Below are 16,583 nucleotides of genomic sequence, written 5' to 3' on the forward strand. Positions count from 1 at the left end.
TTTTATTTAGTATGTAAAAGCTCAATGGTAAATCCAAGGACTGCCAAGTACAGCAGCAGTGAAAAGCCGAACGCCAAGTTTAATCCACAGTGATCCCAGAGCAATCCCTATGGAAATACAGCAGAACCATCATGTAACAGGCCTTCCTAAGATGTAATTTGAGTAGGGCAGTCATTACTCTATTTAAAAACAAGCTGGCTGTCCGAGTCACTTCCCAAATATGAACTGAAACCACAATTTAAAAATGCATTTCTAAAAAAATTCAATCCCCTCTTTATTTTTGTAATAGTTTTAAAATGCATACCGTATTTGCACAGTTTTATAAAAATGTACTACAGACAAAGGTCTTGCTGTTTCTCCCACGGATGATGGGTACTCTCGTATGGAAGTCTCTGGTTCACATCATTTAACTGACGATCTTTTAAGTCTTCCAATTCAAAGTATGTTTCTTAATTAACTTAAAAGATAACGTGGCTTTCTGGGAAGCATTTCTAATTTAACAACCCAAATACTGAGGCTGTTATCTGTCCAAAACATAACATAGCATTCATCCATGCAGTTTTTGTGTGAGTGAGGGATTGTGCTTGTCTTGAAAAGGCATTCTACAAAATAAAAACTGAGCCACCAGTTCTTTTATTAGCCCAGGCTAAGAAAATAATGACTGAAGCTTTTTTATTCTGGAACACATTGCACATGCAACTTAAGATCAAAATCTTTTTCTAATAGTTTAATTCAGTCTCCTAGTTATGAAACCAAAACAACTATAACTAGCCATATATACTGCATATATACACACTTTGGCCTAAATCCTTTGTGAACTACACCATGCCTGTAGCTTGGCCAAAGTAACCATATGTATAGACAGCGATCAGTCACAAAATGGCGGAGATGCTAATCCAGATCTTTGGACTGTCCGGTACTTATAACACTAATGGAACCATTTTCACAGTCTTCTAAGCCACTGTCCTTGGACAATCATTTCTAGAAGGGTTCGGCGGGCCACGTGGCGTCTTCCTTCCAGACAGCGTTCCCGAACAAAAGGTGAATTCCCGAGGCCGATCCGGAGACGAGGAAGGCTCACACATGTGGGATGGGGAGGCCGTGCCTCAGTCTTGCCGCCTTCAGCTTCTCCACCTTGATTTTCGCCCGGAGCAGCTCTTCCTCCAGCTGCTGTTTCCTCTTCAGTCCCTCTCGCTTCTCCTCCATGTACAGGCCCATCTTCCTCTGGTTGTCCATGACAAGCTCGTGCTCCTCTTTGGACAGCTGCAGCGTCTCCTGCTCGTACCCCGCCAGGTGCCTCAGGCTCTCGGGCCTGGAGTAGATGTCCCTTCGGATGGGGATGGGGGAGGGGGACATGGGCAGGTTAACGGAAGAAGGGCAAGAGGAAATGGAGCCGTCGAACCCCCGGACGGACACGATGTCCTCGTCCTCCTGGTCGCCCTCGATCCTGGTGGAGAGGATGGTCAGGTCCGGAGGAGGCTTGATGTCGACTTCGTGGTCCAGCTTCACTGTGACGGAGGCTGGCTGGTAGTCGGAGAGAGCTGGCAAGGAACAGCTGCTGCTGCCCGGCTGCTCAATGGGGGAACCGTGCTTGTACATCGCCCTGATAGGAGGCAAACAAAAACAGATAGAATTGTGTTTAGAAACAGATCGAGTAACTAGTCAACTCCTCTGTGTCTTCTTAGCTTAGAACTTCCACGATCGGATACAATGGCCTCCTGCTACTGATGAAAATTCAGGAATGACTATTTATAGAAAATTAAAGGGGTGGCAATCTGGCTGATTTTTAGATTCATTTCTTCAAAAATCTCTTTCTTCTTGCAAGTACAAAAAAAAGCTAACATAAAAATAAATGCCCCATTTTAACTGATCTTAACTCAAGCAACGCTGCCGATTTGTTTGTTAAAGTGTATTACGTTCCTCTTAAAAATCTCTAAGAAATGAACTGATCTTTAAAACAGGCGATGTAACGGCTGACAACTGGTGAGAATGGCAAAAACTTGTTTAATAGATCTATTTCGTTAAAGAAAATCAACAAAAGATCCTGGATTTAACTTTAGCTCTAATTATGAAAGGTCTAAGAAGAAAGTTTGAAACATGCCGACATCTTGAGATAGAGTATTGAATCCCACATGGAGCGACACCCCAAACATGCAACACACTGGACTGTCAGGTCAGCTGTTGAAAGGCTGAAGGCTGATCTAATGACGCAGGCAGTGTGACAAGGGAACAAGGAAGCCTGTTGTCCATCCACCGAAGAACCACCCAGGAAAGGAAACAGCACCAGGCTGCAAGGATAACCAAAGTAAAGGCCAGGGGGAAATTTGGCCAGGACACCGGTGTAACACCTGAATTCTTTTCAAGAAATGCCCTGGGATTTGTAATGACCTCGAAGAGTCAGGACCTCAGTTTTACATCTCATCTGAAGGAAGGCACCTTTTTACATCAGTGTCAATAATCCCCCGTCACTATACTGAGGCATTAAGACCCACACAGACTGCAGGGTGAGCGCCCCCTACTGGCCCCACTAACACCTCTTCCAGCAGCAACCTTAGTTTTTCCCAGGAGGTCTCCCATCCAGGTACTGACCAGGCTCACACCTGCTTAGCTTCAGTGGGTTGCGGGTTGCGAGTGGCAGATTGATATGGCTGCTGGCGACAACTGATTACACAAGATGTCCCTATAAATCGCCCCAGAGTCTGGCTAATTGTAGGACAATTATGCAGTTAATTAAATAATAAGACCCTCTATGCATCTGTGAACTAAGGTGGAACCAAAATCAAAAGACAAGGCCCTGCAGAAACCAGGTTTGACATTCCTAGTCTAGAAAGATAAATGTGGAGTTTATCCTTGAGTATAACAAGTAACTCCCATAGATGCGGTTTTTACAGACTCCAGGATCCAGGAGTCTAACCTAGTGGTGACTGGGACAGATTATGACCAGACATTTGGTCTTATGCCCACGTTACTCCTGAAGAGTCTTGTAAAGAACCTCTCCAAAGAGAAAAGATGCAGAAGTCAAATCAGAGAAGAGACAAGAAGGTACGCAAACTCTCAGAAGACAAACCAATGTTAAGAGAAATGCAATGTGAGCCCAGAGAATAAGATTTAGTAATCAGTTATCCAATGTTTGCCAACTGGGAATCCCTGCAGCCTTTCAAGCTAAGCTGCTTTTTGCGAGGTGACTGGCTCCTTGCTAACTTCGCTTGGGGGATGGGGCACCTACAGTACTCTGAGAGGCCAAGGAAACTCAACCTGCTTTGGGATCAAGTGCCACTGAGGATGAGAGAGAAAACAGGCAATGTCAGATCTAGCAAAGGAACACTCTGCAAGAGAACACGAAGCTGAAAAAGGTGCCTCCTATAAAAAAGTTCGAATTAGAGGCAGTATTGAGTCCATACAGATCCTCACAAGTTTCTAGCAAAGCTTGCACGCTGCTCTCGAGGTTGTGGAAACAATGGACTTAGTTACACAGAGTCAAAGCACACGGGACACAAAAGGAATTTCCAATTTGTCACATGAACCTTTTGGAAACGATGGAATGAACACGACTCCAGTTTTGTTTAAGTTACGGACAAAATAAACCATAAATAATCCCCTGTCCCACCCATCAAAACCACGTAACGCGAAGCAATTCGTCAAGACTTAAGCACTTCTCAGAAAGAAGACAACAACCATGAGGTTCTGAGGAAACATTCCACAGTTCTGTCAGCAGCACCAGGATGAACTCCTCTCAGTCAACAACGTATTGTTACAGAACAATGTGAAAGCAGAACAAATCCCCTACAGAACTACAGAGGAACAATGGGAAAAAGTGCAGTCTGAAGTAATAGTGCATTACTGCGGTATATTATTGTGTGCTTAACCAGATGGCTGCATTAGGTTTTGTGTTGACAACAAAAGGTCGAATGAAAGTTCAAGGTTTGAAGCTTGCCCAATGCAAAGGGTAGCTGGATTACAGAATTTAGGACAAGCCATGAATATTACACTTCAGATCTAGCTAGGAAATATCAGCAGGCTCCCACTGGTGTGACTTAGGGCTTTAACGGTTGTGCCACAGAGTTTGGTTGTGCCACGTCTGAGAAAAGACATGATTAAATACTGTTTATATATATAGAGGTGTAACCAGTGTCATGTGTCATGTTGCGTGTTCAGTATAAATACGTGGGACGGAGGCCAACCTCCGAGACTGTACCTGTGACTGTGCCAGGAGCAGTTCCCACATGATGGACATAAAAAAAAAAATCACGCCTGAGAGTAGCTGAATGAAAGTGCCGTGGTTCAGTCATCCGCTCCTGCCAGTATAAGGTGACTGTGTACTTCAAGACACACTCAGATTGAATATTTGTGGAGGTTTTGTTTCCCACATTAAAAGTAATGTGGGCCTGTGATGATGTGTTCTGTGTGTGTGTGTGTGTGTGTGTGTGTGGGGGGGGGGTGTTGTGATGTGCCACAAACTTTCTTTTACTAAAAAAAAGTAAGAAAAAACATTCTGTTACTAAAAAGAACAAAGAATACAAACGAGAGGAGCTACTAGGCACAGTTAATAGATCCAAGGATCTCGCCCTGCTGTGTCTTGGAAGGAGCCAGAGAGTCAGCATCAACAACATGGCTGGTTGGTCTGTTTCAGACTCCCTCAGCCCTTTGGGAAAAAGTGCTTCTCTCTCTCAATGTTCAATGTACTAATTAATGCACTACTTCCTGATGTGTTCTATATTTAGCTTTGCACAGTGGCAGCATTGTAGCCTATGAGGTTTATCCCTGGAGCAGTCCGTGTTAGTTAAATTTCCTAAAGCAACTAAATGTATGGTATTTGGGAGTATGGTTATTTTGATAGCACTATTTTTTTTTTGAATCTCGGGGGAAAAAAAGAAATAATTGCTACTTTACTAAAAGTTATCAAAGCTAACTTTTTTTCTGCATCAGTTACCCTTATGGTTTGGACAACAGGCACCGTCCGAAACAGAGAACACTGTTCTATCTTTAAATAGCACACAGTACTTAACAGAATAACATTTTGCCTAACAAAACAATATTTTCTTTTTCCATCTTGAACCCAGGTTAAATATTCTCTATAGGTTTGTATCTGATATTAAGAATATTGTGGGTCTGTGATGTGTCCTGTGTGGGGAGGGTTGTGGCGTGCCACAGAATTTGTGCCGTGTTGCGACCTACTGTAGTGTGTTAATTAGTACACTGTACACAGAGAACATGAGACTTTTCCCCCCACAAAGGTCTGCTCTTAAAAGTTAATGCAAAAAGTCTACATTTACCAATTTACAACAATATGCTGGAGACTTTATGACAACCTTTGAAATTAATAAGGCCTACACTCGTGTAAAGCACGGAATATTACTAGTAGAGAAAGTCACAAACCTTCAGTTAACCTCAGGATGCCTTACGTATTTTTGATTATATTTCAATAGTTCTTATTTATGAATATCAAAAATAAAAATAAAAAATTATAAGTGTTTCAGAAGTTATTAACTTTTTAGAATCGTTTAAAAGTTTTAAGAGCACAGCTGGAATGAAGGCCTAAAAGACAACACTTCCCACATACTAACATCTTATTACCTATCATGTGTGCATTGCATTTTTAATTCCACCTTCTGGAGGTTTGCCAGACTGGCTAATTTATTCATTTTATTTGAAAAGGCTATGCAGATATCAGGTGGGTATAAAAATTAAATGAGTTAACTCCATTTTGAAATTTTGAGTTTAGCATTTAAAGGCTTCTCAAGCTTGAAAAACAAAAGTAATAAAAACAGACCTTTATAAAAGCAGGAAGCTGCTCTTTCAGCTACAGTATATTCAATTAAGACGTTTACTTTTGCTATTCAATTAAACGCAAAGGCGGTGCTGTTTGAAAGGAGGTTTCATGTCTCGTTTAACTAACAGCGCAAACTAATTTGACCCAGGCCTGCTAACCAAACCCCTTCTTCTCTGGCCTAGGAGAAGAGATTTTTTTTAACCCAGATTTGAAACGTACAATTGAACGGAGGCGATTGTATCGAGGGCTCAATGTGATAAAAGCAAAACAAAAAAAGCGCAGTGGCAGAACCTGCCAGGAAAATGACGTCAAAAGAATCCCCAGCAACAGGCCAGAACCACTATAGAGAGACTCCAACTGGTTTCCACATCCCTCAAGTACCAGGTGAGCTGCCACTGGCTCGTTTCTTGGGTGTAACAACAGTCAGACAGCAGAGACAAGGGTTTGCCCCACTTCCCTCAGGCGCAGAGCAGCTAGGTGAGGTGGGGGGGGAGGGTGGAGAAGACTACACCAGCTGCAGGATGGAGTCACTGTACTCTGCTCGTCTCTTCCATCTGCTGCTGTGGCGGCCAGAAACGGGGCGGGATTACACGACCACACCGAAATCTAGCGCCTTACACCACACTGGACTGCACAGCCGCCTGGGGGGGGGGAGACTACAGTATCCTGCACTCCTGCTCAGGCAGCAGCAGCAGATCAAGAAACCAAGAATGTTACAGGCAAAGCTGGGCCTGCTTGCCTGACGCTGCTCGGCCCACCTTTCAGTCAAAATAAAGAGAGAGAGAGAGAGTCGGGTAAACAAGACAGGGGAGGAGGGGGGGTGTGGCTAGGTTACAGTTCACCAGGGAATTCCAGTCAGTCACCGGCACTGGCAATGAGGCTGCAGAATAAAGGGTGGGCACAGTGGGCGACCCCGAGCAGCCGTGTCCGAGTGGGGGGGCGCGGACTCACCTCTGCAGGCCGCCGGGGTCCTTGTCCTGGAGGGGCTGGAAGAGGTGAGGGATCATCTCCATCACTCTCTTGGTGGGCTCGGAGATGCTGCCGCGGTACTCGGGCTGGGCGTGCTTGCGCTGCACCATCTCCTGCTTGGCACTCTCCTTCAGCCGCTTGTAGAGGGTGCGGAGCCCCTGGGCGGTGCGGGGCGGCCGGTCGCCCCCCAGGGCGTTGTACTGCTCGGCGATGCTGTCCCAGCACTTGTTTTTGTCCACGATGACCGCGTGCTTGTTGGTGTGCTCCTCCAGAATCCTAATGTGGGGCTTCACCAGCTTCAGCAAATCCAGCTTCTCAGACAGAGTGAAATTGGAGGACCTGGCTTTTCCCACCATGTTTGTTGCCATGAATACAGCAGCCATTCTTGCTCATGCTGCGTGTTGGTCTGTGTGACTTGTGCTGTTCTGCTCCAGTCTGCCTTGGTATCCCTTTCTTCCCCTCTTTCCTTCTCCCTTTGTCACAAAATACACACACACACATACGCCAAACTCTCCCTCTCCCTTCTGTAACACACAACACACACACACAAAAAGAAATCAGGCTTAACTAGGCCAGCCTCATTTAGGCCCACGCCTACCAGGGAGGGTTTTATTGAAATTCCTTTCAGCTTAAGCTGACGCAGATTCAGGAAAGCTGCTTAAACCCAGCCTGACCTACTTAAAGACCTAGACTATATTAGATAGTAAGCCAAGCAAGCACATTTGGTTTTGTGTTAATGTGGAAAATAAGAGCTGTATCAAATCTGTGTGCTTTTAGAAAAAGGGTTAAGGGTTTTTTCCCTTTTATCTTTAAGTGTGATGTAAACAGCCACCTTCTCGCCTCAAACACAGACGTGCATCTTTTTTAGGCATTTCCCCCCGCAGTCAAACGTCTGGAGCTGCTTCAACTGCACCCAACAGACAGAATCGGGAGAGAGAGAAAATAAAATAAAACTGACGGACCCATACTGATGGCAAACTAGCGGTAACGCCGATGTGAACGGACCACGAGGGAAGATTAACCCGTGCGTCGGCTCGTTAGACCAAAGCGAAAGCACAAGCAGGCAGGCGAAACACTAGTTGCTTTTAATTTGAAGTGCGAGCGGCAGAGAGGCAGAGCGTGTGTGCTCACTGATCCCGAACGCAGCCCTAATCTTCCCCGCGCCTCTGCAGCGCCAGCACCCCCAGCGGCATTTGCATAATGCCGGACCTGCTGTCAATCAGGCGCCGCGTCGCGCTGCCGGTTAGGTTTCACCCACAGCTCAAGTTTCAGAATAAAGTTAATCTACAACTGCGCTGTTGATGTAGATAGAGGTTTGTCTCTCTTTCTCACTCTCTTTTTTTTTTTGGTCACAGCCCCGTGGAAGGAAAAAAAAAAGAGAGAGAGAGAATCCGAAGGCCGGCCTCTGCTCTACGTACGTGTTTTTATTCTCCCCCCCGCCACCTCGGAGCAATGCTGTGTAATGTTACCACAGTGTTACGGCCCGGGCACGTCTATCGGTTAAAATATAGCCAAGACGTATCCACAAGGTCGTGAATTTTCGCTGCTTTCGCGTTATTCGGTCTACCGGAGCTGCCCCGTCCCCATTTTGTGTAGCCGTCTCAAGACGGACCCCTTTTCGTTTTTAGGGGCAAAATAAAACGGAATGGGGTTCGCCTTGAGACGGCTACATGTCAGACCATTTGCCAATAATGACCCTTAAACGAGACTGAAACTTAAAAAGAAAACGTGTCATTATTATCCCGCTGTTTACCATGAGGTTATTTGATTGTGGGGGAAAAAAACCCCCAATGATGACGCTTTCACCAACACGACTCTCCGAGTTACCTGTAAAACCCATCAAGGTTTAACTCTTGAAGGAGCTGGTAATCCGGAGAGTTTAACAGCAACGTGAATATCACAGGTTTTCTCTTTAGGCTCGAGTTGGTTTCGATCACTTCTGACTTAATATAGGACCGACATTTTATTCTTGTATATAATACATTTACGACGTAAAATAAAGCTGCCGGTTTTAAGGAGAGAAGTATCTTCGGGGGGTTTGCGTGTAAATGTGAAAAAAAAAATCCTTGTAGATATAACTTGTACACGGCCGTCAAGTGTTACGTTTTGTTGCTTTTGTAAACATTTGAATCGGAGATAAAAAAGCAGAGCCACCGATGAGAATAAAAATGACTTGGGAGACGTTTTGAGTCTCCATTAAATGAATTCAGAGGTTCTCTCTTTTTTAATGGACAGCATTGTTGCAAACTGTAAAAAGATGGTGGGATCAAAACACACTTTGTGCGTCACTGAACAAAACACCTTGAAAAGATTTTCAGCACTGAAACTCAAATTAGAGTCGAAAATAAAAACGATCACTCCTGTTTTTTGCAGGACATAACGCACGGCAGACTGCAACAACTGCGACTTACCGCTTTCTCATTTCAGCTAAAGATCACAGTTCCACCCCCCCAAATAAGAGAGAGCACAAATATCAAAGCTATTCACATATTTAAACTGTTTGATTCACTGTCACTCCTTGCCCGCACCCCTCCAGTGAAGCCAGGATGAAGACCGATTGTAATCCTATTTCCTCCTGACCAACCCAATTAATGAATGACCCCAGAAACTCCAACGCCTGAACTGTATGCACACTCCCCCCGATCCCACAACACACTCACTCAATCCCAACCTTGACTTCCAGGCCCATCGGGACATAGAGGCTAAAGGTCTGCTTCCCCGATCTCACGTCTACAATTTAATACAGCCTAGCAAAAATAAAGCGCCTTTTTTTTCTTTAAGGATGTGATACACTGCGTGCTCTTTGTGCCTTTTATGCCGGACAGTCGTGTTCGAGTATTAAAACGATAAACCCCAAAATGAGCACGGTTTTGGTAAAATCCTCGGGAGCTAGATATATCTGAAACCCATATTTCCCCCAACACTGATTTAGAGGGAAAAACAATACAGGTCCTGAACACACCACAAATCACATTTATGCACCTGGAAATTGATTATTGATCCATTTTACTGAAGACTTTCTTCACTACATGAGAGAAATAATTTAAGTTTAAGGTATTTCTGTCAGTCAGTGATCACAGTCTGGACAATAATGTCAATATTTTCATTATTCTACCCTTCTTACTTACAGTATCTGGTTATTTGTAGAATAACGACCTTAGAATTCTACCTAATTCTTAAACGACTCCACAGAGACCGTCTGTGGAAATCTCATGTTTTGGTCTGAAAAGGCCCTAAATTTAAATTAGACTTATCTGTCTGTGGTTTCATGTTGCTGTGGATCTTGAAGAGCTGTCCCTGTCAATTTCTGGTATTTGAATAAAGCTCCTACAGTATGTAATCCTCTCAGCTCTAGGCTCCAAAGTTTGAGACAGACCTTGAGTGTGTCTTCAGACCAGGAATAGTTTTGGTTGCTCTCCACTGTACCACCTTCAAAGCAGTAAAATCTTTCTTGTAGGGTATTGACCAAAACTAACCCCAATATTCCACATAAAGTATAACTAATAAATGTACTATATTGTCCAATTTTAACATGACTTCCCTTGACTTAAATACTACACTCTTAACACTTCATGAACTGTACTTGTGTGTATTTCTCCTATTTCTTCTAGCAGTTAGATGCATCTTTTCTTTTATTGCTCTATCAGCCAAGTCTGTGTACAGTAACTATTTAATTTTCTTAAATTCTATTTAATGGTTAGTGTGCATGTCCCACATAATTTCATGCATGTAACGAGTTAGAAGACCAGAGTTTTGTAGCTTTCCTGAAACAGACCTCTTCCAGTATGCCCCCAAATCCCACAGATACTACCCTGATATCCCCAATAACTCACAACTTTCTATCAGTCCTTCAGGATGCCCATCTGTCAAATGATATTTGATTAGACAGCGGACAACAGGACTGCAATTAACTGTTCCACGTGAGAAGATCTGTTAAGATCCAATTTATTGTGGAAATTCCTGTTATTTGGATCTACGAACTGACTTAAGGATCTCAGATTTCCAGTAGATACACAAGCGAGCCACTGTCCAATACAAACTGCACAGTCTCATTCCATTTAAGTAAAGCACTCTGTGATCCTTTAAGACGATGCACTACTACACAGCAGACCAGGTAGAGAGGCAAGAAATTGTTTCACCAATGAATTAGAGGAAATCCAAGGAGACCAAACAGTTCAAGCCAAAACATAGGGGCAGAGCGCTGGGTCTGTGGCTAAGGATCTGTGCCTATGGCTGGAAGGTTGCCGGTTCAAATCCTGCTCCGTTGGGCCCCTGAGCAAAGGCCTTAACCCCAGCTGCTCCAGGGGCGCTGTACAATGGCTGACCCCGTGCTCTGCCCCCAAGCTTTTCTCCTTGTCTGTGTGTCTCATGGAGAGCAAGCTGGGGTATGCGAAAAGACGAATTCCTAATGCAAGAAATTGTATAGGGCCAATAAAGTGATCTTATCTTATCTAAAATGGAACTTAGCTAGAACATGGGGGCTAACAGCCCCAGTCCTTTTAGGATCTTTAAAGTCAGGACCTTAGTTTAATGTGTCCATCTGAAGGACAGCACCTCCAACGGAACAGTGTCACCTGTCGCTATAATAGGGCCCTGGGGAACTGCAAGACCACTTCGAGAAGCATCCCAATTGTTTTGGAGGTCTCTCACTGAGGCCCAGCTCCGCTTAGCTTCAGAGATCCAACGACAACAGCCTACAAGAAGACAATGCAGCTTTCTGTGATACTAAAGCATACAGTGGCCAAAATCATCTTTTTTTTTTTTAAATGTTTAAGTAACCATGAAAAAAAAAACAACAAGTTCCTGTTCAAGAAGTCAGTCACCTGCCGTTGATGATCAGGCCAACTCTTATACAGCTAAATTCTGAAACACAAGCTCTGTGTACACATAGCTACTGGTGCCATCTAGGAAGGCCAAAATAAGGACAAGAGCATTCCAATGGAGGTTAAAACAATGAGATTCAGTATTGCAACAACAAAAAAGCAGTAGAGGATAAAGAAAAACGTCCTTCGGAATAATGTATGACTTTTAGACAAAGATAGCAGAATGGCTGGTACTGTATGTTAATTAGTACAGTAATACAGTATTTCACTCAGATGTCAACTAAGACAGAAATCAACACTGCCTCAGACTGAGGAAAAAGTTCATATTAACTAGTGTAGGATGAGCACAGAAGAGGCAGCCGTTTTGAGCTATCAATGCATTCTTCCAATTGGACCTCATGAAATACGAGACATGAAACACAGTGCTCATCCATAAAATTTGTGTCAAAGCAGTCCAAGTAATTGTAGATCAATAAAACATTTACCATGTCTACAGTTAAAGGAATGAGCCGTCTAATTAAACTTGTATTTAACACTGAGAGCAGGAGACACTTTTTAAACTGACAGCGTGATGGGAGTGTGGAAGGAAACCACACAGCCGTGCTGACGAAGCACGGCTTCTTTCAAGAGACAGCCGGATGAGATCGGATGAGATTCTCTGCTGGGCACTCCGAAGGGGCCCCCTCCCACTGGGAGCGGCTCCGTTTTCCCGTCCCCCTCAGCAGCAGTTCAGCTCCGGCAGGCCGCGCTTGAGTCTGGCGGCCCTGAGCTTTTCCACTTTGATCCGCGCCCAGAGAAGCTCTTCCTCCAGCTGCTGCCTCTTCCTCAGCCCCTCCCTCTTCAGCCGGATGTAGAGCCCCAGGCGCCGCTGGTTCTCCAGCTTCGCCTCCAGCTCCTCTCTGGTCAGCCGCAGGCTCTTCTGGCGGGGCCGTCCCGGCACCCCCTGGAGGGGGCCGTCTACCGTGGGCGAGCTCGACAGGACCTCCGTCGGGGGAGAAAGGGCAGGGGAGGACGGCGACGATGTCAGCGTCACGCTGGCAGAAGATGGGCAGTGCATTGCTGGGCTCTCCCGAACCGCGTCCGCTCCTGCGTGGGCCGACTCTTCCGAGGAGCCGGCGCCTCGCGTGGCTGGGCGAGGCCCTTCTTCACTGTGTGCGCCTGTGCTCCCGGGGCCCAGCAGGGAGGCTGTGTGGAAGTGAGGCCATGTTCGGGATCTCGGAATCTCATGTCGCTCTGGATCCCCTGACTGTCCTGCTGAAAATCTGGAATGCAAACACAACGGAAGATTAAGACTTGAATACAAAGAAACTCTTTTCTCCACAATCACATGGAGAAAACCCCCAAAAAGCTGTGCCATACCACAAAGAATGCCATTCGGTGTATTTATAACTACATATAGTTCAAGTTCATTGTCATTATACTCATACACAGGTATATGGTATAACGAAATGCTCTTTAGCTAGCTCTCAGACGGTAAGAAGTACAAATAAAAACCAAAACAACAACAATACGATTGTGTAAGAAAAGAAAGACGGAGACAACAGGCAATGTGCAAAACAACATCAGATGTGCAAAATCATACATCAATAGAATGAAATAAAGGATAGAAATTTATGGGGAGTGAGCTTCTTGACATGTGTGGTAGGGGTCGATTTCAATGTGCGTTTGAGTTTTGGTTAGAGAGAAGGCACTGTGAGGTTCAGATCGTAGGTGAGAGAGGCTGGGAGTTTATTAGTTCTAGAGTTTGATAGTGCGGGGGTAAAAACTGTCTCTGGGTCTGGTAGTCCGGGCCCAAATGTTCCGGGACGGTTTTCCAGATGGTAGAGGGTCAAACAGTCTGTAGCTGAGGCGTGTGGGGTCTTTGATGATGCTTAGAGCTTTCCTCAAGCATCGTCTGTCATGAATATCCTGGATGGATGGGAGAGCAACCCCAGTGACGGACTGGGCAGTTCTCACCACCCGCTGTAGGGCTTTGCGGTCAGCAGCACTGCAGTTGCCACACCACACTGTGATGCAACCCGTCAGTGTGCATCTATAAAAGTCAGTGAGGATCTGGGGACACATCTTAGCCTTCTTCAATATTAATGTATGTTGACTGTATGTTCACTGAAGACCTCACGGACGCATTTACAGTACATGTTTCAGCTGCTAAGCAGCAGTCGAGAGTTTAAACGATTTCTCACACTTGAGCCCCTCTAAAGAAAATCGCGTTCAGCTTGCCGTCTCCGACGCTGCCCCGTCTGTACGGTGTTATCTTGTGCAGCTCTTTAAACTGAAAACTAAAACCGCCGATTGAAGCGCCAAAATCGAGGCCATCCTCGGAGGCCTCCGCGGTAAGCGGTCGATGAAACGCGCAGGGGGATTCTGGGTAAAGACGCTGTGCCGGTCCCGGCCGTGTGGAGGCTAAAACCGCCGATTGAGGCACCAAAATCGAGGCCATCCTCGGAGGCCTCCGCGGTAAGCGGCGAGTGCGGTCGATGAAACGCGCAGGGGGATTCTGGGTAAAGACGCTGTGCCGGTCCCGGCCGCGTGGAGGCTGGCGGACGTACCTGTTCAGGCAGGCGGTGCCCACGCCCTGGAAGCCCTGGAAGAAGCTGGGCACCAGGAGGAGGAGCGAGGCGGTGGTCTCGGACAGCCGCCGCCGGTACGCGGGCTGGGCTCGCCGCTGCTGCACCAGCTCCTGCTTGGCGTTCTCCTTCAGCCTCTTGTAGAGGGTGCGCAGGCCCTGCGCGGTGCGGGCCGGCCGGGAGCCGCCCACCAGGGCGTTGTAGCTCTCCGCGATGCGCTCCCAGCGCCGGTTCTTCTCCAGGATGGTGGCGTGCCGGTGCTTGTTCTCCTCGATCACCTTCACGTGGGGCTGCAGCAGCCGCAGCAGGTCCAGTTTTTCCGCCTGGGTGAAGTTGGAGGATCGGGCTTTCCCCACCATCCCTGCCGACACCCCCGCCGCGGCCCGCGCCCACGGCCCGCCGTCTCAAGAGCCCATGCTCGTCGGCGCCGTCTCGAAACTCCGATTTGATCGCCCCCCCCCCCCCCCCAAAAATACCCCACACCCGTTTTTATTGCTTGGTGGGCCGTGCGCCAACCACACTCCAGTTTCTTTCAGTATGGCAAGTCGTTTCCAGTTCCCGCCTCCTCCATCCCCCCAGTTGAACCGAGCCGTGTTTCGGAGCGCTCCTGCTCCTTGCAGGTGCTGCAGATGTCTTTGACTGCTGTGCTAGCACAGGCTGGGAGGCAGGCAGGAAGCACCAGCAGCCTCTGATGAGGAGAGTCAGGACTCTACATACCGGCTCGGCCTTCTCCAGCCTCACTCACGCACAGACTTGACCTGCTCTCGTTCGAGGCTCCAGGCCTCCGGGGACAGGGATGCTGATAGAATCTGTGCCCGAGACGTGCTCATTGATGTATATGCTGCGGTTCCGATCTGACAATACCCTAACCACAAGCCTTTCCTGCTTACATTCTCTTGTTTCCAGCTTAAGCTCAGTGTGTGTGTCCGTATGTGTGTGTGAGAGAGAGAGAGAGAATGAGTGAGTGTGTATATTTTTCCGACTTTCAAACCAGCCCCCTAGAGGCAATCTTATTTCTTCTTGCTCGCAGATTAGGTTGAATTTAAGTCAGAGTTTCAGAAGCATGTCAGGCTGCTCTGGTATTGCACAATGCTGACACACAAGATTTACAAAGAGCTCCTGCTGCCAGACTAAATTGGCCTCTTCTGCAGGCCTTGGACATGTAACCTAGGAACAGCCCAGTACTAGTCTGTTCTATTTACAGAAATCTTTTTTTACCCTCTTTGTGAATTTTGATGTGAAATTAAAACAAAAAAACTCTTCAGAGTAAGATTCCCCATTTACTTTACTTAACCTAATACGTATTACATCTGGTTTTAAGTTACACGAAATAATCGATGCAGTCCTAATCTTTCTAAAACACATTTCTACACCTCAGAATGGAAAAAACATCTGCTAGTGTATTCCAACAATTAAGAAAGGAACTTATTAAAGTAGCATCAAAAGACCTATCGACACTTAAATTACAATAGTGAATATTATTCCTTCTAGTTCAGTCATAAAACCATTCTTTACATCTGTTCAGCAGGTCTTTGACATTTCACGGTACACAAAAAATGCTCTTACTGTATATGTTTTCTCTCTCTACAGGAACATCCGAAACAAGGACAAAAGGGAGACTCCAGGATAAATTACAAGAATATAAAACAAAAAGAGCAAAGAGTAACATTGTGAATTGGCATGAAAGACATTTTCTGCATGAGCACGACAACTCTTCAGTACACCCCAATCAAAGCAGAATAGCCAAGGCAGTGTCAGTACAGCACTGCCCAGGCCTCTGCTGTACAAAGCACATGCAGCTCCTCCAGTACACCAGCTTACTGAAGCTTCTGCTCACTTCACAAACAGTGGTAAAACATTTAATATTGAGCAAATAACACTATTCTGTCTGCCTGCTTGTTTTGCGTAGCCTACCTTTCTCCCAGAAACACAGATCATCTAACGACCCCCCCCGGAAGAAATGCAAAGAACACATTAGAAGCATTTTTCAAAGTGTATCTTCTGCTTAATGATAGCAGTTCAGGCTGTCCCATGAAAGTACTGTATGCTGCTTCATCTATAAGGCTTAAATTTAAATTCACACCTTTACCAGTGAAATGGAACTACCTACCAATGACATCATCCCTTAAAAGCATTTAGCAAAAACAGTCACAAATGTAATTCTTTTAAGAAATGCAATATGAAAACACAGCCACATTTGCATTTTCTCATTAGGTTGCAAGGCATAGTACACGTATGTTATAAAGGGCTTCTGAAATCTCTCATTTTATATCCTTAATGGTCAGCAAGCATTACAGTAGAAACATACTGTAGATCACATCAGAATAATTCACTAGGGCCTCCGCAGCCTCATATCTAAGAACCTAAAATTACATCCTACTCCATTCACCAATCACTTCCTACCTTTGCAGCAATTAGTTGTTCCTGGCCCAAAATCATATCCTAAAATCCGTT

The 16,583-nt window shown here is 45.7% G+C and overlaps 3 protein-coding genes across 4 annotated transcripts in view; all 3 read right to left on the reverse strand.

Annotated features, from left to right (window-relative positions):
- The window catches only part of rad54b (RAD54 homolog B), a 39,178-nt gene that overhangs the window by 19,317 nt on the left and 3,278 nt on the right, over window positions 1–16,583 (reverse strand). The window lies entirely within an intron of this gene.
- Window positions 629–8,059, reverse strand: LOC102697565 (fibrinogen silencer-binding protein). The gene is made up of 2 exons (XM_006636121.3): window positions 6,722–8,059; window positions 629–1,603 (listed from the first exon to the last, which is right to left on the reverse strand). Exons 1-2 carry the CDS (start codon window positions 7,120–7,122, stop codon window positions 1,078–1,080), a joined length of 927 nt encoding a protein of 308 aa, XP_006636184.1. The 5' UTR covers window positions 7,123–8,059; the 3' UTR covers window positions 629–1,077.
- Window positions 11,679–14,585, reverse strand: LOC138241386 (fibrinogen silencer-binding protein-like). The gene is made up of 2 exons (XM_069194810.1): window positions 14,112–14,585; window positions 11,679–12,824 (listed from the first exon to the last, which is right to left on the reverse strand). Exons 1-2 carry the CDS (start codon window positions 14,486–14,488, stop codon window positions 12,281–12,283), a joined length of 921 nt encoding a protein of 306 aa, XP_069050911.1. The 5' UTR covers window positions 14,489–14,585; the 3' UTR covers window positions 11,679–12,280.

This window comes from Lepisosteus oculatus, chromosome 10 (genome assembly GCF_040954835.1).
Source record: "Lepisosteus oculatus isolate fLepOcu1 chromosome 10, fLepOcu1.hap2, whole genome shotgun sequence".
In the NCBI taxonomy this organism is placed as follows: Eukaryota; Metazoa; Chordata; class Actinopteri; order Semionotiformes; family Lepisosteidae; genus Lepisosteus; species Lepisosteus oculatus.

Excerpts from the sequence above, each read along its gene's own strand:
- LOC138241386 (XM_069194810.1), bottom strand. The coding sequence starts at position 14,488 with ATGGTGGGGAAAGCCCGATCCTCCAACTTCACCCAGGCGGAAAAACTG. Across the intron at positions 12,825-14,111 it reads GGCACCGCCTGCCTGAACAG|ATTTTCAGCAGGACAGTCAG; the intron begins GTACGTCCGCCA and ends TTTGCATTCCAG.
- LOC102697565 (XM_006636121.3), bottom strand. The coding sequence starts at position 7,122 with ATGGCTGCTGTATTCATGGCAACAAACATGGTGGGAAAAGCCAGGTCC. Across the intron at positions 1,604-6,721 it reads GACCCCGGCGGCCTGCAGAG|GGCGATGTACAAGCACGGTT; the intron begins GTGAGTCCGCGC and ends GCCTCCTATCAG.